Here is a 24,245-nt window from a genome sequence, read left to right as displayed (position 1 = left end):
GAGAAAGTACTGTTTATGTGAGGCAGTTCAGAGTCATATAACTTCTCTGGGGATCTTTGGTGAAAGCATGGGTTGTCCAGAGCAAGCTCTCCAGGTTCCCAGGAAGAGAATATTGAGCTCTTCAAGCAGCACTGTTTTCATAAACTCCTTGGCACAAGCTTTTAGTAAATTCTAAGAAGGTCACATGCAAGTCATAAGATACGAGGGAGAGGTCAGTTAGAGCCAGGATTTAATACGCTTGTCTGTTTTGTATTTGTTGTTCAATATTTATATCATCATCATCTACAAAGGCACTGAACAGAATTGGATCCATTCCATATAACCTGGCAGAGATTTATGTGAAGGCACTCATGTATTTTATGTTCTAAGGAACGTGTGAGAATTACTATTTTTTTTAAATGCATGGATCTACAACTTTTCTTTAGTTCTAAGCTGCAAGTAGACAGCCTGACAAGAGTTTTGCCTATTGATTTCCTTTGCTGAACCAACTACTTAGCTTCCCCCATGAGTAGCTTCAAACTTCAGGCTCCTCCATGAAGGACTTGTTCCTAGCTACAGATCTTACCTGAGGATAAACTTTCTTGGCTTGTTGGTGTTAAGACTGATTTTGCCTTTGCTGTTTGCATCAAATGTTTCCATTCACTTAAAGGGCAGTGTCAGCTGCAACAGGAAATCAAGGCAGCTTCTCAAATCATAGGTGAAGAATGGAAGGAATGTGACATCTCTAAATTTGTTTCAAGGATATGAATAAAGGCAAAAACTGTCGTACGCTAAGAATCGAATGGCTGACAGTGTGTGCTTTAGAGAGATGAGCCAAGCGTCTTGAGTCTGTGATTATTTAGTTCTCCGCTATTTCACTGAGGAATTTTTCACATGCTAAACATAGTGATCAAAGCCTGAATGAAAGACCAAATGAAGCCAGAGGCGCTTTCTTCACCTCCAGTCTTGTTTTTTTTTGCTAGTCTTCAGTCAAGGTAACTGAGAACTACAAGTCTGTACTGTGCTTGTGAGTGTGTAGTGAAATGTGCTGTAATTTCATAGTTAAGGCTGTGTTCTCTTTAACAAAAGGTTGCTGTGTCTTTGTTGTAGTATTAGATCATGTAACAAATTCAATCAGTAGCTCTCAGAACTTTCTCTAAGTAATTCTACTGCCATATTTGATGTTATTTTTTAATTCTAGTTTGCTTAAACCTTTTTTTTTCCTGTGTTTGGAGTCCATGGCTGCATAACTAAATTTCTCTCGTGTTCTGATAACATCTTGGATGCAGGCCACTTCTCAAATTTTGAACACAAAGTTGTTTCCTTTAGTTGGAGCATCACCAAAATTAGCTGTTGTATCCAAGTTAGTTCCATTAGCTACTTCCATATTCTTATGCTGCCAACTTACCTCCTTGAAATAGCAGATTCCTCAGCCTGGAGACCTTACGTAAAGAGGCCTTGAGCTGGATGGTGTTGCATGTTCTGCAGCTTCTCTCCTGCATGCTCCCAGCTCACTCCTGAGTGTGCTGTCTGCCCCAGGACCTGCCATCTTCTGCACTTGACTACATCTAACTGTGGCTTGAATTCCTAATAAAAAAAGTAAAGTCCCTAAAAAAGCCAACTTCAGCCTGGTCAGGGATATTATTGAAGGCAAGGTCTGGATGGTTTAGTAGGGAAGTAATACAGCTGGGAGGGGCGCCAGGAAGGAAAGCAAGACTTAATGGAAGGAGGAGAATGAAGTGAGCCTTGAGACGCAGGGCAGGGTTTATGAATGAGTGTTTATCCACGTGTAAAGCCACCCATGTGAGTAACAATTGTTGGTGTTGTAGGCTGCATTGAATGATTAGAAAAAAAAGTGAACGCAGCTGTAATGTGACTTCTGTTGTTTGTGCGTGTCGTCTTACAGAATATTTTGGGAGGTGACTAGGGGCCAAACGTCTGCTGCTTAAAGTTATCATAATCCCTGTAAGCCTCATTGAGCCAAACCAGCAACTGTCAAGTGAGGATGATAACTATAGCTCGTGTGTCTGTCTCTCTCTTCTGAGCACAGGGTTGAGAAAATGCACACTGCTTTATTTATTTCCCTGTGTAGTAGGGGTGGTTGTGGCTGTAAGACAGCACTGTCCATCTGGGGGTGTCTGCACAATGATACAAGGAGAAATTTGCTTAGGCTGAGGGGATGTCTGGAAGACTGCAGCCTGCGCTGTAACAGCAGGCATAAGTGGTATGTTGGGATTTAGATGTTGCCTTCTGTGCTGTATACTTCTGGCTGCATGTCCTCTGCCAAATCTGTGCTTCAAATATAATGCTAGGTATTTTTAATAAATTGTGTAGGGAAGCTACCATGACGTCTGCCAACTTTGGCTCTTATAGAGCCTGTCTTACTTGCCTGTCGTCTTATAGCTCTGTGTCTAGTAGGAGACTGAAGTGTATTCAGATTTTATTTGGCTTGCTGTATCTGCTTTGAATAAACCTTCTCTTCTCTACCCCGCTCCTTTTACATACACTGCAAAGCATAGTATAAAATGTATTAGCCAAGTAGTAGAAAAAGCTTAGTAGTAGAAACAAACGAGTGTACTCTTTTGTGCAGACCGATTTTTGCTTCCCAGTCACATGGCAATGTGAACTCTGGTCTTCAGTTCATGCAGCAGGATGAATCCAGTATTTCAAAACGTTTTAAAATAGTCAGAGGATGTGGAGTTGTCTGTGGCATGTTAATAGTCCTTACTTTCAATCACAAAAGCAGTTTAAAAAAAAAAATCCATACACAAAGAATTCTGGTTTGAGGGGTTTCATTATTATTCATCATGCAACTCTCTCACTTCATCCACTGAAGTACTGGTGCCAAAACAAAAACAAAACTGCTTTAGCAAATCCTAAGTATTGAGAAACAAGCACGAGGTTTTGCAACACAGCCTGAAACTAAAGAAATGTTTCTACACTGAGGTCTGCTTTATGCACTCTCTTCTTCTCTTAATATTATCTGCATTGATTTCAGTAGGTAGCTGAAGGTATGGAATGAAAGTTGCAAATATGCCTCTGGACTTTAGTAAAACATGTAAAAGTGAACAAATATTGAACCTTTTCTGGGGGAAGAAGTTCCCATTCGTCATGTTTGAAATGAGGATTCTCTTCCTTACTTGCCATCATTCCACTTGTTCTACGCAGTTTTTTTTTTTTCCTCTTCTCCTTTCCTGTCTGCTTCTGAAAATAACCGTTGCTAAAACAGACATGAGAAGAGAGTAAAAAATAGGTACCTTGAAATGGGAAGGGCTCTAAGCTGGATACCTGTATGTGGATGAAACAATACGTAGAGGAAACATTTTGGTTTTGATTTCCTAGTGTTCTGCTCCCAGGAGCATTCAGAACAAGCAAGTTTATGGTGAGGGGAGAGAATGCCTGAAGATCCAAATCCATTGCACTATTCTTTACACTTTTACTTGACTTGCGTGTGTGTGTGTGTCTATTCTGTCACGAGAGATGTGGACGCATCCTGGGGAAAGTGTCCTGAGGAGGGATTGATTAGTGTATGTGTCGGTGGTAGGGGCTGTGTAAAAGCTGTGCGGTAAGAGAGCCCTGCACTTCCTGAGAAAAGGATGGCTGAGGTGGAGCTTCCTTCCTTCAGAGCATAGCAAGGTGATGGGAATGTACTGGGAAAGAGATGAGAAAGGGATGTGAAGTGAGGGTATGTGGAGTAGAAGGCTACAGAGTCAGGCCCATGTGTGCCTGAAAGTTTGGAGCAAGGATTTAAAAATTGGTGCGGGTCTTTCTCTGTAGTTTCTAATCCTGTCAGGAAAACAAGAGACAGTGACTTAGGAAGAAGCTCAATTTCATAACTAAAGAGTAGTTGATGTCTGTGCTGCTACTCTTCTCATCTCTGTGATAGCAAAACTAAAAGGAAATTAGTAAAACTGTTCTAAACTTAGTAGTCTTTACTGAAGAAGCTGTTTTGAAAATGCTTTTATATTCGGCTTGGAAGGAGACGAATTGTGTTTACAGTGGAGGTCTACTGTAAGATTCCGCTCTCAGCAGTTATGTCCTGTCACTACTTTGAAGTCCAGAAGAAACTGAAATAATGACAACACTGGTCTTGTCCATGCCTTTCCATTGTGACCATACTGATGGGCAGGCTACGCTGCAAGGTTGGGGAGGGGGCCCTCATTGCTTCTCTTCCTCTTTGAATGACTGAAATTTCTCCTGAGCGTAGGGTTGGTTAATGTGCAAGGAAAGCTTAGCTCAAAACCTGGAAGTTGAATCTGAATTCACTTGCTTCTGAAAGATTCCTGAGTTTTCAGCTGAGCTAGTTCTAGTATTTGTTTTGGAGGATCTTGTCAGACTCCTGAGGGCTGTGTAGGCAGATGCTGCTGCTTTTTATTAATTGCTATGTCAAAATAAAAGTACTCACTGAAGCACCATCAGACTAATTCTGGCTTTTGGAAGAGAGGGGACACTGAGGGAGGGATTTAGCTGTTCTTTTGGGAAAAAAAAAAAAAAAATGTTCTGGAGCCCTGGGGCTCATGCTCAAGATAAGTTAGCTTGGGAAATAAATCATGGGGTTTGACTGCTGCGACCTCTTGCTCTTCAGGTCTGGGTGGGAGACAAAGTGAGTACTGTTCTGAAGAGATACATGGAGGAAAAGCATGCATTTAAGTGGAAGCTGGAAGCATTTGTGTGGTTACTTTTGATTCCTTCAGAAAGAAGATACTGTTTCTGCAGAGCTACACAAGATTGGGGTGGGGCGATACCAGATTTATCTTGATGTTTATCCTTACAGTTAAAATTTTGCTGCCTAATTATCCAGTGCAGAGTGAGTGCACTTGTGTTGGAAATCTGCTTGCTTATACTAATTAAGAATGCAGTGCACCTCAGGGGTGTTACCTGAGTGGGGAGAGGCTGTGAATCTACAAGGGGTCCAAGATCTTGGAGGGGGAAAGCCAAGAGCAGAGCAGAGCTTCTCTTCTGTTGACAGTGGCCGCAAATAAGGTATCCTGTGAAGAGTGCCAGCCAGTAGGCTAATATTAATAATAATTAATAATCAGCTCAGGCTAATAAGCATTGTGCGTAATAGTAGTGACCAGTTGTGGTCCCTGCATGGCTAAGTCAGCCTTCATAGCATTGCTTCTTTTAATCAGTCTCTTTCTGATACCGTGTATTGGACTAGGTGCTTCCTGTTGCCCACTCTGCTTTTCTGAATCTCGTGTTTGTTTTGCTGCGTTGTGGTCTTAGTTATCTTCTGCCCCTGACCACCACGAGCGACAGACATTAATAGGGGACTTGCCAAAGGCCCCAGTTGTTGTCTCTTCCCAGCTCTTTCCCCCAGAATCAGCTGAGCTGAATTAAAGTGTGCTCAGTGTAAGTCTCATGTGTATTTACGTTGCCTTTTTAGACTTCCAGTATACTGAAGCTTCCCTTGTATTCTTGATAGAGGATTGGGTATATAATCCACAGTTCATTAAGTATCATTTCATTCTAAGGTCATTAGTGAGTAAATTCATCTGTCGTGTTCTTCCAGCAGAAAGGACAATTTTATGGCTGAGCAGAGTATTAAGGCTCGGAACGCTGCGACTATTTTGCATATATAATAAGCTAGATATTTGGGCAATGTTTATGCATTTGTGTAGCCGCCTTCAGTTAAGCCTGTGCGTGAAAACTTGCACCAAGTGATGTGTACAGAAGGAGGCCCTTGGGGCTGCCAGCAGGAGTGTGGCTGCTGGGACAATCAGTTCCCAGTTTGGTAGAAGCTGCTTTTACCAAAGAACTCACGTATTTTGTGCCTGAAGCAGTGGCTGCTGAATTCTTGATTCTAAATAAAACCTCTCTGAGCAGAATGGGTAAAGAGGCCACGACTGAGAGTGCTGAATCGGTGGGGGCAGTTGGGACAAACAGTCAAACCAGCTGCTACTTCCAGCTGTTAGATTTTTCTCCCCTGCCTTCACAGTAGGGATGACCGAGTGCGGCTCATGTTGGTTGCCATAACTTACGGCTGGATGCATTTATTTCAAGGAATGGGAAACTGTGTCAGTGGTGGAAGTGTAACCTGTGGGTCTGCCTTGGGCTTTGTTGTTTATCCAGTACGTGTTCTTCCACGTGGCTGGTGGTGGTGTAGTGACTTCAATAATGTTCTTACTGAATATTGAGTGATGTCTCTGGACTTCATGAAATTAATGTGGCGTGTTCCCTTCAAACACAGAGTGGTTAGCTAATTTGCAGTGCCTGTGTGTTTTGAGTGAGACTTGTCAGCTAGCTCCTGAGGGAACGTGGCAATTCTGGGGGAGTGTATTTTTACTGTAGGCAGAATTACAAGCAAAAGCATATGGTGATGTAAAATATCCTGAAAGAAGCTAAGGGAATGACCTCTCCTGACGAAATACTGAAAAATTTAAAGATAATGCAAGGAGCTATTAGTATTTTTGGATCTCTAATTTTCTAACATAAAAAGCTTTTGATAATGATTAAAGCTACAGGACAATTCTGTCTTCCATTTTTGTGTAGCCAAGACAATAAGGTTTAAAAGGGGAAGAAAAAAACTAGCTGGCTTTTGGCCTGTTGGAATTAGATTTATTTTTAGGTCTATATCTGCAGTGCTTGCTGTATTTGTCCATATGACTCAAATTGCATCCACTCATTTAGCTCTACTGAAGCATGAGTGACTTGGAATGAGAAGTCTGTGTAAAATGGTATACCTGTCAATGAATAAATAAAGTTGATATATGCTTATAGTTCTTAGGAGTAAATCCTTAACCACATGACTGGATAGAGAGAAACTGAAAGGGTTGCTGTTAGGTGTCTTAGAATTTTTTTTTTTTTCCATTTAAATTGGTAGGATCCAAAGAAAGCCCCTTAAGTCTCTAAAGAGGTTTTCATGCTGAGATAGTTTGGTGGGTTTTTTTTCTTTTTTTCTTTAAAAATCTGGTCTTACTGTAAAAGAACTTACTCTATACAATTCCAGTAAGCAAAAATAGACAGATATGCAGTGCTATCAGGTAACAAGCATTGTGCCAGCTTCAAGGCCTAGCTACCATCAGTTGACTGAATCTGACTTTAAATAAGAAACTTTGCAAGGGATGAGAAAAGAGGCAGTGGCTGTAGGCATTTTATTTTAAATTAACTAAATCCTTTTTAAAAAATAAAAATAAATAACTGTACATATAAGCCATGAACTACACTGTGTTTTGCTCATCCTGTCCATGTGTATGCTTTTTTGATCTCTGTTGTAATGGTCTATTGTAAGCATAGTGTCACAGCAGGGGCCTCTCTCCGCCCTTCAGGGCTCTGTATGTTAACAAATAATGTGGTCTCTGCCCTCTTTGTTTAGGGACACTTGTTTTCCAGATAAAGAGGTTCTTTTTTACACATTAAGAAATCTTGTTCTGTGGGCATTTAAGATAGTTGGGAAGAGTCAAAGCGGAACAGTGGTTGAAGGTGCACATTGATGGGTGGGAAAGACCATCACAGTCCAGAATGATGTTCTGGGTGCAAAGTATAAACACACTGGCTCCTCCAGGATACCAACACTAATTTCTTTTTTTGTGTGTGTGTTTATGTGTATGTTTGTTTTTGCCAGCCCCTTCTATGGAGAAGACTTTTACTGTGAAATTCCTCGGACCTTTCGCCATCTGTCATTTTATATTTTTGACAGAGATGTTTTTCGAAGGGATTCCATCATAGGTATGTGTTCATAAACTACTATGGTCTTTACAGCTTACTTCTCTTGGATTTTAACTGTTAGATTATATGTAGTCCTATGAGTTGGGGTCTTGACAGGACTGATAATGACAGTGGCAAGTTCTGCTCAGTGACAAAAATGCCTTCAGTATTACATATTATAAAAAAGTCTGGGGCATAAATGCTGTCTATTGTGATAGTAAATGCAGATTGCAGTGTAACTGAAATGGGCAGTAAAGCATTGTTCAAATGTTGGCAACATCATTTATTACTGGGTTTATTACTTTGTTTTTTTTCCCTAAATGGAAGGCCTTTTGTCTTGCAGTTTTCCAGGGCTCATTACACTTACCTGCATATGGTATTGTTAAACTATGACTACCTTAATGACATGCAGAGTAATAGCTACTTGTCATAGGTACCCACAGTACAATGATGACAGAATTTATTGTAGAGAGTATCAGAGCAAGCTATTGCTTACAGAATAGCTCTGTAAGACTTCCGGTGCCTGTTTGACATGGGCACGACCTCTGCTTTTCCAGATGTTATTTGCTGTGCATTTCACCTGCAGCAAATTGTATGACACTCTATTTATCTCTTCAAGGATAAAAATCTTGTAAAAGCCTAGTTGTCATTGAGGGAGGGGAACAGTTTCCACTTTAAGTCGTTTTAACTGTTGGATTTTTTCCAGCTTTTCGTCTCTTACTTTTGAAATAAGCCGTGTATGACTACTATTTTTATAATTCCAGTAGAACATGACTATAGCTATCAATGAAGTGTGTATGTCTTGACAGAGCTTGTAGTGAGGAAGTTGTCTGTTGAGCAACAGTTTGTATAAAGCTGTAAAGTGAATTATTTTGAAGTGCATGGGGTGGTGGTGCAGATCTCTTTGTACGTGTGTTTACATTGCATGAGTTTATCATGCAGTCACTAGCTTTTCTTTAATTATTGTTTTACATTGTATATATAAGCTAAGAAACCGGGTTGTCAGTATCTTTATGTCCCTAACTGAGCTCATGTGTGTACAGAATCTAGCATCCTGGGGAGGACGGGGTCAGTTTCTGATGTTTGAGTGAGCTTCTGGAAAGCTTTTTGGTCTCTCTAATCTCTAGTTTCCCCTTGTAATGTGAAAGTAATACCTTCTTTCTTTCAACTGATGAGTTTTTCATTGCTGGAATTGCCTCAGCTGATCTGTGTGTCGCTGGTTTTCTGCGGCTGCAGTGACCCATGAACAGGCCATGGACTGGCATTTTTCTTGCTCAGGGCTTTACTCCCTCTCTTGGAACAAGGGTCCTTGAAACAGAAGCCAGACACATGAAACTGCAGATAGAGGAGTGCAAATTGTTTCCTTTTCTTCATGTTTCCTAAGTTCCTGTTTTAATAATCAACCTCTGACATTGGAGGGGAATTCTTCAGGAGCTGCTAGAATAACCTTGTCTTGAAGGTACTGGGAGCAGTTTGTGAAAAGAAGGACTTGTAGAAGATACAAAGAGACTTCTGTTTGGATGCTTGAATGATTGATCAGGTTTCTGTTTTTCCTTACCTCTTCAGGAAAAGGTAATGTTGACTTTTGTATGGGTTGCAGAATCCATAGGTAGGCAGACTGATGTGTTATTATACTGAAGTAGTACTAAAAGTCAAAACTCCAGTGTTACCTGTCTACACTGAGATTTTACAGTGCATGCTAGCTGTTGTAGTTTGACTTTTCTCCCCCTTCTTCCCTCTGTTCCCCTCCCTTCTTATCACAGGCATATTTTGAAGAGCATTTCAAAGATGTGGAGGTGTGATAAATAGCAATAGAGAGAAGAAAAAAAAATCCATAATTACTGTCACTTTGATACTAACTCTGTAAGTTTTGCTTGTAATAGGAAAACGTTTCAGAAAGAGAACAGTGCTCTGGAGTAACTGTATGCGGTTATTTTCAGTAGCTCCTATTGAATGGGAGTCAGCAGCAGCAAAGCTAAACAGTGGATTTTTTTTTTTTTTGAGAAAGGGAACTCTTTCATTGGAACAAAGTCTGCAATATTTAAAAGGAATAGCTGCCCTATGTGTATCTTCAGCTTGGTCTTAAGAGACCTTTTCTTGAAGAGGCTTGAGCAAGGGAGGTTTGGAAGAGGTCCCTTCTGAAAAAGCTTGGTCAGAGTAGTGCTAGAATAAGCTTTTTTCCACTGAACCACCAAATTCTGCAAATAGGGACCCTTTGTTTGCATTACAGAGGTCGCTTGTTATATTATGTCATCATGAGACACTTCTGCTGAAGAAAATGTGGTTACCCATGCTCATACAGCAATGAACTTTCTCAGAGAAGGGAGTTGGGGGTTGTGTCTTCCATCCAGGGAGACTAATTTTAAGTTCAGATATAACTGAGCTTGTGAATTTGCCTGTGTTTCCTGTGTGATCTGGTATGTTTAAGACATCTGTTTGCATTGTTTGTTTGGCTGGTTTTTAGGGAGTTTCGAGACAGAGAGAGAACAGAGTGCATGTGTGTCAAAATGCTGAGAATTTGGCAAGTAGCTATTGTTTGAAGATGGTTGGCTAGCAGAGTTCTTTTTGAATCACTATTTAGTATTGCCAGAACTTTCTCTTGATGTTACAATACTGATTTCCAGGGTGACTGGAGCTCAGAGCAGCCATGCTTTTATTTATTCAAATATGAAGTACAAGTTTGTGATGGTAAATTCTTTAACATCCGAAATGCAACTCAATGTGTGACAGACAAGAGTGCTCAAGCCACCAAAAGCGGAAGGAGTGGGAGTGAGAAAATGAAAAACAAGAACCCCCTGAAACCTCTGACAGAAACTTCCGAGGAGAACCAAACAAATTCAGAAACTGGAACGCATGTGTAGCAGATATGTTTTGGAACATATTGTAGTATTTTGGTATACAGGATAGGAGGATTGTGCAGATAAAAATATCTTTGAGTTTGCATGTTTGTTTATTACATTTGCGTTTTCCTAATCGTAATTTGCTAAGTCATCTAGGATTTTGTTAGTTAAACAGACACAGCTCTTGAACAACTGTGTCTTGGAAGAATCTTGAATGCCGGTTGAAATGCAAATATAATGAAGAAGATTCAGAGTTTAGTGGATCTGAAATACGATGTGTCTTTTTTAGAAAACTCGTGGCAAATACACAGTTACTGTGGAAGTAAACTGGTCTTAAGTTGTTTAGTGGATATTGTGTATGTTACTGGCTAGAGTTTATATACTGATTTATATAGTATGTTGAGATGCTTTGAGCAGGAAACGTACCATTGAAAATAATGGTAAATTCCATTTAAAATTAGATTTGTTTTGTTTCCAAATGATCAAATAGGAGTAGTAGGCCAATTTGATGGAACATGTGTCTGTATAATACATGGGATGGCTATTTCCATCGACTTGTTACAGTGAGAAAAACATTGAGGAGATGGAGTTAACTTGAAAAAATGTCAATTGGTATCCTTCCAGCAGTAATGGGGAAAAAGATACCTCTGGCTGGATACAGTAGAAGGAATATTAGGGTAGTAGTGCTGCTAAATAAGACAAGTGTAAATACATCTTCTTTAATGATTATGTTTTGATATTTAGTTTTCAGCTTTTTAGAAATATTGAATGAGGTAAGCTGTCCCAACACCGTGGGACAGAAGGCTTTTCTCACCCTTTAATGATTGAGGTTGTTTTCTTCACTAAATCTATCTTCATGATATGCCCTGAACTGGTATTCCTCTAGGTGCGTAATGAACAGTTCAGGCTGCCAGGCTGTGACCTTGGACACATAGAACAGTTAAAAAACAGGAAATGTGCCACACAAAGTCATTTAACACTGCACTGAAAGAATAGTTAACATCATATGCCCTTCAGATGACAAGTACACAATTATTTATCCTGTACTCAAATCACAAATAATGTTTCTTTTTTTTTTTTTTTTTTTTCTTCACCCCAGCACTGCATTTGTTTTGGTAACAGATGCATGTAGCTGACTTGCTAACATCTGTGTTACACAGGAACCTGAACAGAACAAAATGCACCCCCTGTGAAGTTCTTAAATTCACTGTATCAAATCTTGGCCCCTGTACTGCATTGGGGAGTAAGAACTTTCCTCTAAGTTTGTGGTACTCGTGACTGAGGGGAGAAGGCTTGGTTGCTGTGCTGGTGGGGACGGAATGGTACTGAATAAAGCACAGATGCGGAATGCCTGAACTCTTCAGTGAAGGAGCATAAAGCCACGGGGGAGAACACTAGCAAGTGATTCTCTTAATTACATTTACTATAACTTAGCTGCTGTCAGTCACCTTCATAGAGGTTATTAGGTGTGTTCTACAACAAACTGAAACTCTTGGCCATTGTATCCTGGCAGGCTGTAACTGTCTTCCTGCTCAATACTAGATGAGCTGAAGCAAAGGAAGGCAATGAAACAAATTTGCCTTTGGAGGTAGTTAGACTTAGCTGCTCTGGACTGAAGTAGATGAAACCAAATCATAGCTCATGGACACTCTCACAGAATGAAAACAGCCTGGAATTGAAAGTTGTTCGAGGCTTGCATGTTTGAGGTGACTGTGCCTTTGTTAATGACTGCTTCCAAAGCTAAGGAGGTGTGTTTGTGGAGTTGGCACCATTGATTACCAAATGTCTAAGCAAACCATCTACTGTTATTAGGTAACTGTTGCCAAGTGTAGCTGAAGCATCACCTTTTGATTATTTTTTGGGTTAAAAGAAAAATTTTAAAAGAATCATCCCTGCTAAGCTACACTGCTTGCTAGCTAAGTGGAGGAAAGATCTTCCAATATAGCATGAAGCAGAGATCAAGATTTTAATAGAAATTGTGTTCCTCTGTTTCTTCAGCCCCGACCATGGCTTAGGCAGCAGTCACAACTTGGTTTACTGTTTCCGTGATGTATTGTTGGATGACATGGGAATAATAGCTACTTGGTATGGTATAAATATAGCTCCTAATGAAATAAAGGAAACAGATGACTTTATCCCACAATGACAAGTCTCAAGAAGCTATAAACTAGAATTATCCTGAGGAGATTCTCTGCAGTTGCATAGAAAGACTAAAATAAATACTTTCTGCATAGAATAAATTGTTAAGATGCACTCACGGTATCTTTTAACATAACAGATGGTCACAAAAGCAGGAAAACAAAGTTGAGCTTTCAAAAATACATGTTTTTCCTTTTTCCTCCTACAAGTACATATATTATAAACAAAACTACCAAGAGTAATGTGCTAGAACCTTGACTGTCCTTTTATGCAACCTTTCTCCTTACCAAATGACTGTTAATAATACCTGTATTTGGAATATCACCATAGATCCATCCTCCCAGCTTACCTCTGACTGCTGTAGTTTGAGCTGGGCTTTCTGTATTTTCTGCAGTACTTGACTTAGCACTAGCAGATGCTAAGCAGTCTCTGTCTGGTTTATGCCTCGCTTGAACTAAGCAAAGCCTGGGACTGTGAAGAAGATGCAGTAGCAGTGGCTTCTGGTGACAGTACCTGGAAGGGGCTGGTGATGGAGGGGGTGAAGGAAATGGTTGTTCAGTGCAGGAAACATGCTCAGGGTCTTGGTGCGTACCGTAAGGCACACAACAGTGACTGCAAGTCTAGATTTTAGGGCTGCTCTCCCATTGCAAGCAGCCATGGGCTATACCACCTTTCTCGGATGTATGCACCTTTTTAAGGGCCCATAGAGCAGCTGGCAGAGAATTGATACCAGGTGGTTTGGTAGGTTGTGGGTTGGTTTTGTTTTGTTTTGTTTTTTTTTAGCAGGAAGGGAGAGCAGAAATTGCGATGTAAGCCAGGTGAGATCTTTAGGATTGTGGCCAGCAAAACTACTCTGATAGAGAATAGTCTGTGCAGTGCTGCAGCTTGTTTCTTTTAAGAATAGAAGCTATGTCTTATCCACAGCCTACTTTTTCTCTGCCTTGTTATCCAAGATAAATCTCATGAAGAGGAAAAATGGGTTTCAGAAGTGATATTCTTCTTATATTTGGACTAGTTATTCAAAAACCAAACAAAACTGGGGTCATGAATATAGTACACCTCGGTACTCTGTGTAGGATGCACTGCTGCTGTGCTGGAAATGTTCTGCCTTTATCACCACTAATTCTTACCCCTGTTAGCAGATGGTCTAGTAGTGCTTGTGCTTCGCCATGTGCTTCAGGGGAGCTGGGAGGGAGCCATTCTGCTGCTTCTAAGGCTCTAAAGCTTTATGTTGCCCCTAATTCTCAGCCTTATCTTTCTAATCCTTAGGCAGGGAGATGGCTTGTTTCAATCTTTTTCCATGTTATGGGAGGGGTGAGTGAATTTGTGCTGTTCTTGAACAAGGCAGGTATCTAGCTCTTTGTCTTACAAAGTTTCTGTTCTTTTATTTGATGACAAGTAACCTTTCATACAGATAACTTTAAAATTCCAGGTAGTCTGGAATAGCAGCAATGCTTCTTGGTTGGAGATTTCAAGGTAATTAAAGTTTCATAAGGCTTTTGCAGCCTACAATGCCTATTAAAATCAATTCTCACACATCCTTAGTCTTTCCAGCTGTTGAAAGTGCCTTTCCTTGTGCACCTTTGTATTAGTTATTTTAAATGAATTCACCGGTACAGTGTGTCTGTGCACTTAATATACTAGCTTCCAGGTCTTCTTACTGCCTGATACAGCAGCACATAGGAGGCAAGGTAGTCTCTTCTCAGAGCTGAGAGGAGACTGAATTAATTAAGCCATTGAGGCCTTTTAACATGTGACTCAGACATAACCCTTTGCTATAAATTAACTATACTGCAGTGAGTGTTAATGAAGGATGTTGTATTAAAAATATAGCATTATGTTGTTTCAGCTCACTTTGCAGCAATCTGCAAAGTTTTGTGGTTTTCACTGTGCAAGTATTCAAAGATAAAGATAACCTAAACAGAAGATACAAGAGCTCCTGAAATGCAGGTTTAGGGCTCTGTTAAAATAACTGTTGGATCATTTTTCAGGTAGAGTCGTGTGCGCCCATCCTATTGCTGTCTGGACTTCTTTTTCAGTAAAGGAATATATCTTCTGCTAATCTAGCATCTGACATAAATACTTACATATCTCAGCTGTGAGGTGAACACTGCAAACTGGCAAATTAATATTAAAACATGAGATACAATCCTCAAACTAGTGTCTACTCCTTCTGTCACCAAGAGGTAATCCAGAGAGAAAGTAATTGTGACTGGATGGAGAGTGCCTAAGCCAAATTGTCAACTCTGTTAGTCTTTATATGGAAATGTTAGGCCCTGAATTAACAAGCCCAGGCATGTCCAGGGTCAAGTTAATGGGCTGCATTGAGTTGCCCGGGAAGAGCTTTTGAAACTCCAGTGAGGGATGGGCACTGAGGGTGCGGTGCTTCCACACTTTCCCAAGCAGTGAAGCCAGAAATCCTTACCCATCTCTGCATATTTCTTCCTGTATGCCCAAATTATTGACCTTCTGTTATCTTCTATCTTCTAGCTGTGTTAATGTGACTCTGAGTGGGGAAGCCATAGAACAGATCAGCTGTAAAGATTTGTCTGTTAAAAATGCCCACAACACCCACACATGACCCTTGAAACTTCTTCCCTTCTCCTCCCCCAGAATGTTTACTTTCATTGTTTGATGTTTTTTTTAGTTTGGTTCAGTTTCCTCAACAGTTTCAATACCGCCTGCTGCAAGGACAGGAGTGCATGGGTAGGGAAAGTAGGAGGCGGTTAAATCAGTTTGCACCAGGGATCCTAAAGTGGAATTTGCACCCTTAAGACCATCCAGGCTCTAGGTAGTAACTTCATTCATCCATGAGCTGGCTGCATGTTTGAAATAATGGGTTGTTAGTAGATTGTTGTTTCCCTAAAGAGAGAATCACAGAAGAAGGAGTCAGGTGTGGCATGTCGTGTCTTTGTTTTGGACACAGGGTTTAGGATTTAAATGTGCCAGTGAAGATCTGTTTAGCTTGAACTGGGGGGACATAGGGAAATTGCTGCCGTATGGGTGAAAAGACATGCAGGAATGTGTGGTCTTTCCCTTCCCTCTGCTAACCTGAGGTCCTGGTGAATGTCAGATTTTGGAAAGAAATTAGTGCAGATGAGAATGCTTTTACCTCGTCGTTGCTGGTCTTATTGCTGAGAATCTAACTCTTAAAAATGTAACTTGACTGAGTTTTGAAATTGCACCTTATACCATTCAGCATACCCTGTTGTTTCCTGCCTCCTCCCATACAGTGTCTAAAAGCTTAACCAGACCCAGACTCTCCGCAGGCTGGGGCGGCTCTGAGGAAACCAGCAGGAATGGCTGGGTGCCTCAGGTGCGAGTTTTGGAGTCTCTCACTGCTGCCTGGCAGCCACCCAAGTCTTGAGAAAGAGCACGGGACAACAGGCTCCAGTTTGAAAGCACACTGAAGAACCACAAAGAGGAAAATGCCCTGTAAATGAGTGGTGGTAAACCTTTCTGACCTCTTGTGTCAGATTGGTCTTCAAGGAGAATTGTAGGCCCTTATCCTGGAGTGTCAGGTCAAGTGACAGGTGCCAACAGCTTCTGAGTATTGGCCTGGATTTAACCTAGTTCTGGTGAGGCTAGAAGTTGTTTGAGCCAGGTCAGACAGACACAGGTCTGCTGGTGGCAGAGCAGTGGCTGTATGGAGGAGGGCAGGACCTGACCATGCTCAGCACCTGCACTGTGGCTTTCAAGGCCTGGTGGTGAGGAGGAGGTGTGTGGGGTGGGTGAGCCTGTGGACATGGTTAGTGCAGGCAAAGGGTTGAAAACCGAAATTGTGCAGGGTGCTCCTGTACACACAGAATTGTTTAATCAAACAATCTGCCCTATCAGTAATACACCTTTGCATGTGTTTACACTGGACAAAGTGTAGGCCCTTTTTATGCACCCCCTCCCCCTGTTTTTCTTCAGTAGTAGATTTTTCTCCTTTGTGGATCATTTGGTATGCAGTGAAAAACCCTGGATTCTAGCCAGCCCAGTCAATAAGTTTCACTCATTAATAAGACTTGTTTGTGTGCAGAGCAAACAGTGCTGTTCAAACAGTTTCCTAATCAAAACAATTGTAGCACCATGTTAACCCTCTTGGAGCTGGAGGCACATACCGTTGCCTCCATACACTTTGTGCTGCAATTATGCACTGACTGATTACGGGTGACAGTGTTTGGGAAGTGCATGGTACACTGCAGTTGGGTAGAGGATTTCTGCAAGAGATTAAAAGGTACAGTGAGGATAGCAAGCAGTGAAAGTAAACAATTTCAAGCGAGGTCCAAAGCAATTATTGGAAGGTCATGCATTTGAATGTATTCCTGTCTCAAAACGTCTTGGAGAAACTAGGTTGCCCACAAACTGCTGTGGTTGAAGAATAAAAGTAGAAGCTTTGAAAATACACAGTCATCATTACAGAGATTCTCAGCAGCGTAACTTGGTGCTCTATTCAGCCCTCTATTCAGTGCAGTTCAGATGTCTTATTTACCCTTTCTGCCATATTATTTTATAGGTTTGTGTAATTCAATTATCACTTTTCTAAGAAGTTTGAACTCGCTTGCTCTGCATATCCAATAAAGAGCCTGGTAGTGAATCTGTCTCGTTAATCTCTAGTTTAATGTTTGCCAGGAGATGGATCTGGTAATCTCCAAAGGACAAGCAGGGGGAGGGAGAGCACTGAGGGCAGAATGGGCAAGACTTGGGAGTAATGGGTCAGCAGCTCGGCAGAAGCCAGAGCAGAAACCCTGGCGGACGCTATGGAGGGCTGTTGTGGAAGGATGGCAAAGTAGTTTAGAAACTGGGACTGGAAATCTGGAAACTGTCACCAGAAGCAGCCTGAGGGTGACAGAAGAATGCAGCAGCAGCTGCAGCAGGGTACACAGAGCAGCCCAGCAAACAGGAGGGCTGGGTGGAGCCATCCAACAACAGCTAAAGGAAAAGGCCAAAATTTGAGGGAACACTGGGGTATAGTAACTTACTGCTTGGACTTCCGTAAGCTTTTAGATTTCAGAAAGGAGAATGCTTTGTGTTTGCTATTTTCCTAGTCTTCCATCATGTGGAAACTTTTTTTTTTTTTTGTTAAATATGTTCTGTTAACATTTGCTGGGGTAGTGTATTACTGAACTCTGGCCAGACTGCATGGGTTTGGGAAGCCTTGGAAATCTCTCTCCCACTAAGACTGTGTCCATCAGTGTGTTTTATCTAGCAGGGTTTGGTTAAAGCAGTCTGTGTTTCAGTAGCAAAGCAGTGATTGCAAATTGTATGCAAGCAACTCACTGTAGCAGAGAAAGTCTGCTACTAAACCACACGGCCAAGAAACATCTTTCTCGAGCCTCGTGTCTTTGACTGTCCTGGATTCTTTCATGTTGAACATGCTGCTTTGCTCAGTGCCTGGGGAACCACCCAGCCCAAAGCTGCTTTCAGAGGATCACGTGCTCCCCAAGCATGCCATGCTCTGCTTTGTATATACAACGAAAGACACTTGGAAAAAGTTTCATTGCCCCTCAGGGAGTGCTTTACATAATGCCTGAGAGAGACTGGGCAAGATACAAGTTTCAGCTTTATATATATATTAGCCCTTAGCGTGCACGTAGATTAGTTCACAGCATGGAACTGGCTGCTGTTGCCATAACTGCCAAAACAGCTGATTTGATAGGGTAAGAAGGGGTTAAAAGGCGGGGGGAGCTCTACTGTGGGTTGGTGGTGGTTTTTTGTTGTTTGGGTTTTTTTTTTTTCCTATGAGGTCAGGGGTAGTACTTGGGTGGCTCTGGGTTGCAGAATGCAAGCTCTGCAGGATTTGAGTGAGGGAGGTGGGTCTGTAGCACCTCAAAATGCAGATCTGGGAATGTGCTGTGGCTTGACATCTCTAGTTGCTGCCCTTCTCCTCTAAAAGTATATAGTGAAAAGCCTCATTCTAAAATACTGTGAGAAATAACCCTATGCATGAAACTTTCTTTTGGAATTGTTAGATATCTGCCTCAAAAATCTCTCTCTGATTATTTTCAAGCTTTTCCTCCTACAAATTTAATTGTCATGTCAACGAAGCAATAATGAAATTTTTACTATAAGCATTCTTACAAGCTTATCCACAGAGCCTAGTGCTTTAGTCTGTTAGGTGAGTATGCTGTTAGGAATTTTTAAGTCTTTCACAATATGAAGTGGAAAAAGCTGCTCATCAAAAAGAATTATATATTGTGTAGAGAAGTACGCTGTGAAGAAATCTTTCCTTGCTCTGAAGCCTTTCTTGAATAGGACAGTCCTTAAATCATTGTTTTAAAAATTATTTTTGATGGAAATGTACTTTGGGGGAGTTTTAGCATGTCTTAAACTGTGCTTCTGTTTTTTTTTTGTTTCCAGGAAAGGTAGCTATACAGAAAGAAGATCTGCAGAAGTATCATAACAGAGACACATGGTTTCAACTCCAGCATGTTGATGCTGATTCCGAAGTACAGGTAAGATTATCTTGGCAAAGGAGTATTTGTAACAGGGCCATGGCAGCTTTATGGGTTTCATGGCTCTAGGAAAGATTTGTTGCTTCCCCACAAAAAGGAAGCATTGCCCATTAGTACGGTTTAGTTTTCAGTGATACTTGCAACTTGTGTGTGTGTAGGGTGAATTACAAGTGTGCATAAATCAGTGGGGCCAGGATTCTGCCTACAGAAATAATTAAAACTATGTGAACGATCAAGGTCACTGATACAAGGAGGGGTGTGGTTATCTGAAGTATCAAATAGCTTCAAAGCGCTATAAATAAGTGTTGATTCCTCAGGGAGTGGAGCCAGCTTGAAAATAGTATCTGCAGGTACTGTTTTAAATAATTACGTAGGCAGGTTGTCACAAGCATGGCAACAAGTACATCTTGGTTGAAAAGCTGCTCCTTGCCAGATCTAGGCCTTGCTCCAAACCATGGGAATGCTGATAATTGTATCAGTTCAGCTCCATTTAGGGTTTGGTACTTTGCGGATTTTGGTACACAGTGAGAATCCTCTTTTTTTGTACTTACCCTCCTTTGAAGCAGATTCTATTTTCTATTACAGTGTTAGGTCTTGTGAAAACAGTCATTGTAACAAAACAAGAAATTAAATGATGTAGCAGGATATCAAGGCAAAATACCAGTTACTTTTTTTTTTCTTTTTCCTTTAAGTATATATTGCAGGTCACTTTGAAACCACAGTGTTTGCTTAGGAGGCCACAGATGTGAATGTCTGACCGGTGCAACAGTCTCCAATAAATGCAAGGGGAAATGCTGCTTAGATACTGCTGTGTGGTAGGGCTGGGCATAATGTCCTGGGTTTTCAGTCTGTGTGCAGGTCTGTACATACCAGGTCAGAAAATGACACTTACAATGCACACTCATTCCAACATATGTGGTTATATGTGGTGGAACATGTGTCAACCAGAAAAGGAAGGTTAAAGAAAGTGTACCCTCTGGATGAGCAAGACTGGCAGGCTGGTGACAACAGACGAGGAGAAGGCTGAGGTACTCAACAACTTCTTTGCACCAGTCTTCACTGGCAACCTCTCTTCCCACACTTCTTGAGTGGATGGGCCATGAGGTGGGGACAGGGAGAGCAAAGTCCCTCCCACTGTACGAGATAATCAGGTTCATGACCACCTGAGGAACCTGAACGTACATAAGTCTATAGGACCTGACGAGATGCATCACAGAGTCCTGAGGGAATTGTCTGATGTAGTTGCCCAGCCACTCTCCATGATATTTGAAAAGTCATGGCAGTCAGGTGAAGTCCCTGGTTACTGGAAAAAGGGAAACATTGCACCCATTTTTAAAAAGGGTAGAGAGCAGAGCCCTGGGAACTACCAACCTGTCAGCCTCACCTCTGTGCCTGGGAAGATCATGGAACAGGTCCTCCTAGAAGCTATGCTAAGGCACATGGAGGACAGGTAGATGATGTGAGACAGCCAGCATGGCTTCACCAAGGGCAAGTCTTTCCTGACCGACCTGGTGGCCTTCTATGATGGAGTGACTGCATCAGTGGACAAGGGAAGAGCTATGGATGTCATCTGTCTGGACTTTTGTATGGCCTTTGACACAGTCCCTCATAACATTGTTCTATAAATTGGAGAGAGATGGATTTGACGGGTGGACTGTAGTAGTTGGGTGGTCGCATCCAGAGGGTAGTGGTCAGTGGCTCAATGTCCAGATGGAGATTAGTGATGAGTGGTGTCCCTCAGGGGTCCCTGCTGAGACCAGTGCTCTTTAATGTCTTCATCAATAACATAGCAGGACTACATGCATCCTCAGCAAGTTTGCAGATAACATCAAGCTGAGCGGTGCAGTTAACACTCCAGAGGGATGGGATGCCATCCATGGGGACCTGGATAAGCTTGAGAAGTGGGCCCATGTGAACCTCATGAGGTTCAACAAGGCCAAGTGCAAGGTCCTGCACCTTGGGTCAGGGCAGCCCCTGGTATCAATACAGGCTGGGGGATGAAGGGATTGAGAGCAGCCCTGCCGAGAAGGACTTGGTGGTGTTGGTGGATGAAAAGCTGGACATGAGCCAGCAATGAGCACCCACAGCCCAGAAAGCCAACTGTATCCTGGGCTGCATCAAGAGGAGTGTGGCCAGCAGGTCGAGGGAGGTCATTCTCCCCTTGTACTCCACTCTGGTGAGACCACACCTGCAGTACTGCGTCCAGCTCTGGGGCCCCCAGTACAAGAAGGACAAGTCAACAGATGGAGGCCATGAAAATGGTCAGAGGGCTGGAACACCTTCCCTATGAGGACAGGCTGAGAGAGTTGTTCAGCCTGGAGAAGAGAAGGCTCAGGGGAGACCTTATTGCGGCCTTCCAGTGCTTAAAGGGGGCCTATAAGAAAGATGGGGGGAAACATTTTAGGAGGGCCGATTGCAATATGACAAGGAGTAGTGGTTGTGAACTAAAGGAGGGCAGATTAGACTGAATAGAAGAAAGAAATTTTTTACACTGAGGGTGGTGAAGCACTGGCACAGGCTGCCCAGAGAGGTGGTAGAAGCCCCATCCCTGGAAACATTCAAGGTCAGGTTGGACGGGGCTGTGAGCAACCTGATCTGGCTAAAGGTGTCCCTGCTCGCTGCCGGGGGGTTGGACCAGATGGCCTTTAAAGGTCCCTTCCAGCCAAAATTATTCTGTGATTCTATGATATGTGAAAATACATTCAAGGTTAAGTTTTCTGTGTATTTGGAGAGACAAATAGTATGCTGTTGTGCATGTGATTCAAAGAAAGCCTCATGACAGCCTGTTCAGTCTGTAACATTCTCTTGTAAAATATTGATCCTCTTTAATACCATATTTCAATGCTGATGATGGAAAGGCTTTTAACAGCCTTTTAACTTTGAGGTTTATTAATTCTGTTTACCCTGGTCTCCCTTTCTTATCCCAAAGCCTCTTATGACAGTGACTTTAAAACAATAGATTTAGTGTTTATTTCCTGTAGGATATGAAAACTTTCCCTTTGTAATTTATCAGTTGAAGAAGGCCAATATTTGGATAAGCTTCTGCATTGTTTGTTGTTTTACAGTATTTACACAGAGTAAGCTTGTGGAAGCTTTTTAGACCTGTCTAGGACAGCACTGGTAATGTAAGCTGTGAACTCATAACAGAAAGGTTTGCAAGCAGCTCTAGCTTTTGGAGAGATGAGAAGCACAATATTTGCTGGAAAGCATGTTCTCAGTTTGTAATTGTTTGTACAGTTTATCACTTCCGCTATTTGTATCTTTACAAGAGCCCAACTGTTAAAAGCTGTTTCTGGGCTCCATGATAAGCACTTACTATAGCTAGTGTAAATCTGAACAGCACTCTGATTTTATCCATTTACTTAGATGTTCCACAGTCTTTATATTATGGGAGTCTGCAAGAGGGTTTTGTTTTCCATAGTAGTGGGAGCAGATTTGTAAATATCTGTACAAATTCTTATGCAATTGAAGATAGCCAAATGAAGGAATATTTTCATACTTTTTTCATTCATGGTATTTTTTTATGAACACTTTTTCATTTATAAGAGAAAAAAGAGTATTTGTGTTAATAAGTATTTATGCAATGTTACTCAGTTTTTCTCTGATTTTAAGGAAAATAATTTAAGAAATTAAAGGTGGTTATCATTTGCAGTGAATCATGCGAATACTAGTAGTCAAAAAGTGATTTTAATGTGCCAGCTATCAGTTTTGCTGTTCTAGCGGTTGTCCCCATTAGCCACATAATTAATGGATTAAACATTGAGCTGTGTGCCAGGGAACTCCTGCATCTTGCTTCTGGTTTTGTCATCCAGTGGCCTTAATACTGTTTTCCATGTTGTAGAGCAGTTCATGGCTATTTAGTTATGCATCACAGCACGGTATTAAGGTAAGCTACTGTCACTCCCGCACTTTGAATGCAGTGAGAATAAGTGTCAGAAAGAATGTGACTTGCTTGAGGTCATACAAGTGAGAGTGAGGAATTGAAGAAAAAAAAAAAAAAGTATCAAAGAGACCAAGTTTCTAATTCTTTCTAATTCATTAGGCCACGGTATGAAAGAAACTGGGTGACAGTGATAAGCCTGTATAGGCCTTTTCTCTACTGTGTGCAAAGCCTGCAAATACCCAGGTTTTACACAGACCAATCAGCACAGTCAGAAACTGAAAACCAGCTTAAAATCAATGGATTATTAAAATATTAATGATCTTGGGTGCAGAGGTTCTCTGGGACATGTTTGGCCTCATTTTTCAGAACAGAAGGACTGATTTGAAATTACAGATGATAACATTTGTGATGTAAGAACTGGTATGTCGAGCTGTCTATCTGAAGTTTAATGAGTAGAATTTAAATTTTTGTTCTTGACGTGTTTTGGACCTTGTATGAGTTACAGAAATGGGTCAAATTTTCAAATGGCAATACTGTTTTCTGTCTTCGTGCATGGAGAGGGAGTAGTATGTGATGTGGAGGGTTTTTTTTTTGTGAGTGCAAAATAACAAAACAAGCAAATAGAATTCTAAGGTTAATGGAATTTGGATTTCTTAGTATTTTTGTGCTGTTTCTCAAATTTTATTCAGTATTCTGATGCTATACAAAATAAATAAGCCTATATATTTTTAAAAAATCAAAATGTAAATGGTAACATATAACTGCATCAGACATAGTTGCCAAGGTGTTCAGCTTGAGGCTTTGCATTCACTTTTATGGTTTTCTAACATTGTGATTCTTACTGCCTTATAAAGATGTTTTGTATTGTCAGGAGTGCAAGGTGAGATTATAGCTTGATAAACTTTATGGCAGATGAGGATGTTACTGACAGCAGGACTATGTTACACAGATATGAGCATTATTGTGAGATGCTTTAAGGCTACATCCATTTATTGCTTGACAGCAAGATGTACTGGAGTCCAGCATGATTGCTCATCTTGAAGAAAAAATCAGGGCATCGTCCATTTAGCTGCCAAGAGGCCTGTAATCTCCCCACCACTGATGCAGTTCAGTGTGGTGCACAGTCCCACACGAAGCAGTACAGGTGCTGTGCAGCTGCTCAGCCCACAGATGCAGATCGGCCATTACTCACCCACATGCCCTTTGTGGCTTTGGTTCACCATTTCGTCTCGCAAACTGGGTAGTTGCGATAATCGGCATAACCAGGTGCACCTGAATTTCCCGTCATCGGAGTGGGTGGGTAACAGTAGCCATCAG

General features: G+C 41.4%; 1 protein-coding gene across 2 annotated transcripts in view; it reads left to right on the top strand.

Moving 5' to 3' along the window:
- RASA3 (RAS p21 protein activator 3) overlaps nt 1-24,245 on the top strand; it is a 139,350-nt gene that overhangs the window by 44,936 nt on the left and 70,169 nt on the right. For both annotated transcript variants that reach the window (XM_086482113.1, XM_086482114.1), the window contains exons 3-4: nt 7,544-7,647; nt 18,951-19,045. In XM_086482113.1, the coding sequence (XP_086338239.1) occupies nt 7,544-7,647; nt 18,951-19,045 (199 nt within the window). The remainder of the gene's footprint in view (nt 1-7,543; nt 7,648-18,950; nt 19,046-24,245) is intronic.

This window comes from Leptosomus discolor, chromosome 1, assembly GCF_034619465.1.
Source record: "Leptosomus discolor isolate bLepDis1 chromosome 1, bLepDis1.hap2, whole genome shotgun sequence".
NCBI lineage: Eukaryota > Metazoa > Chordata > Aves > Leptosomiformes > Leptosomidae > Leptosomus > Leptosomus discolor.
Note: the sequence above shows the minus strand (reverse complement) of the source record. Positions and strands in the feature narration are given on the sequence as shown.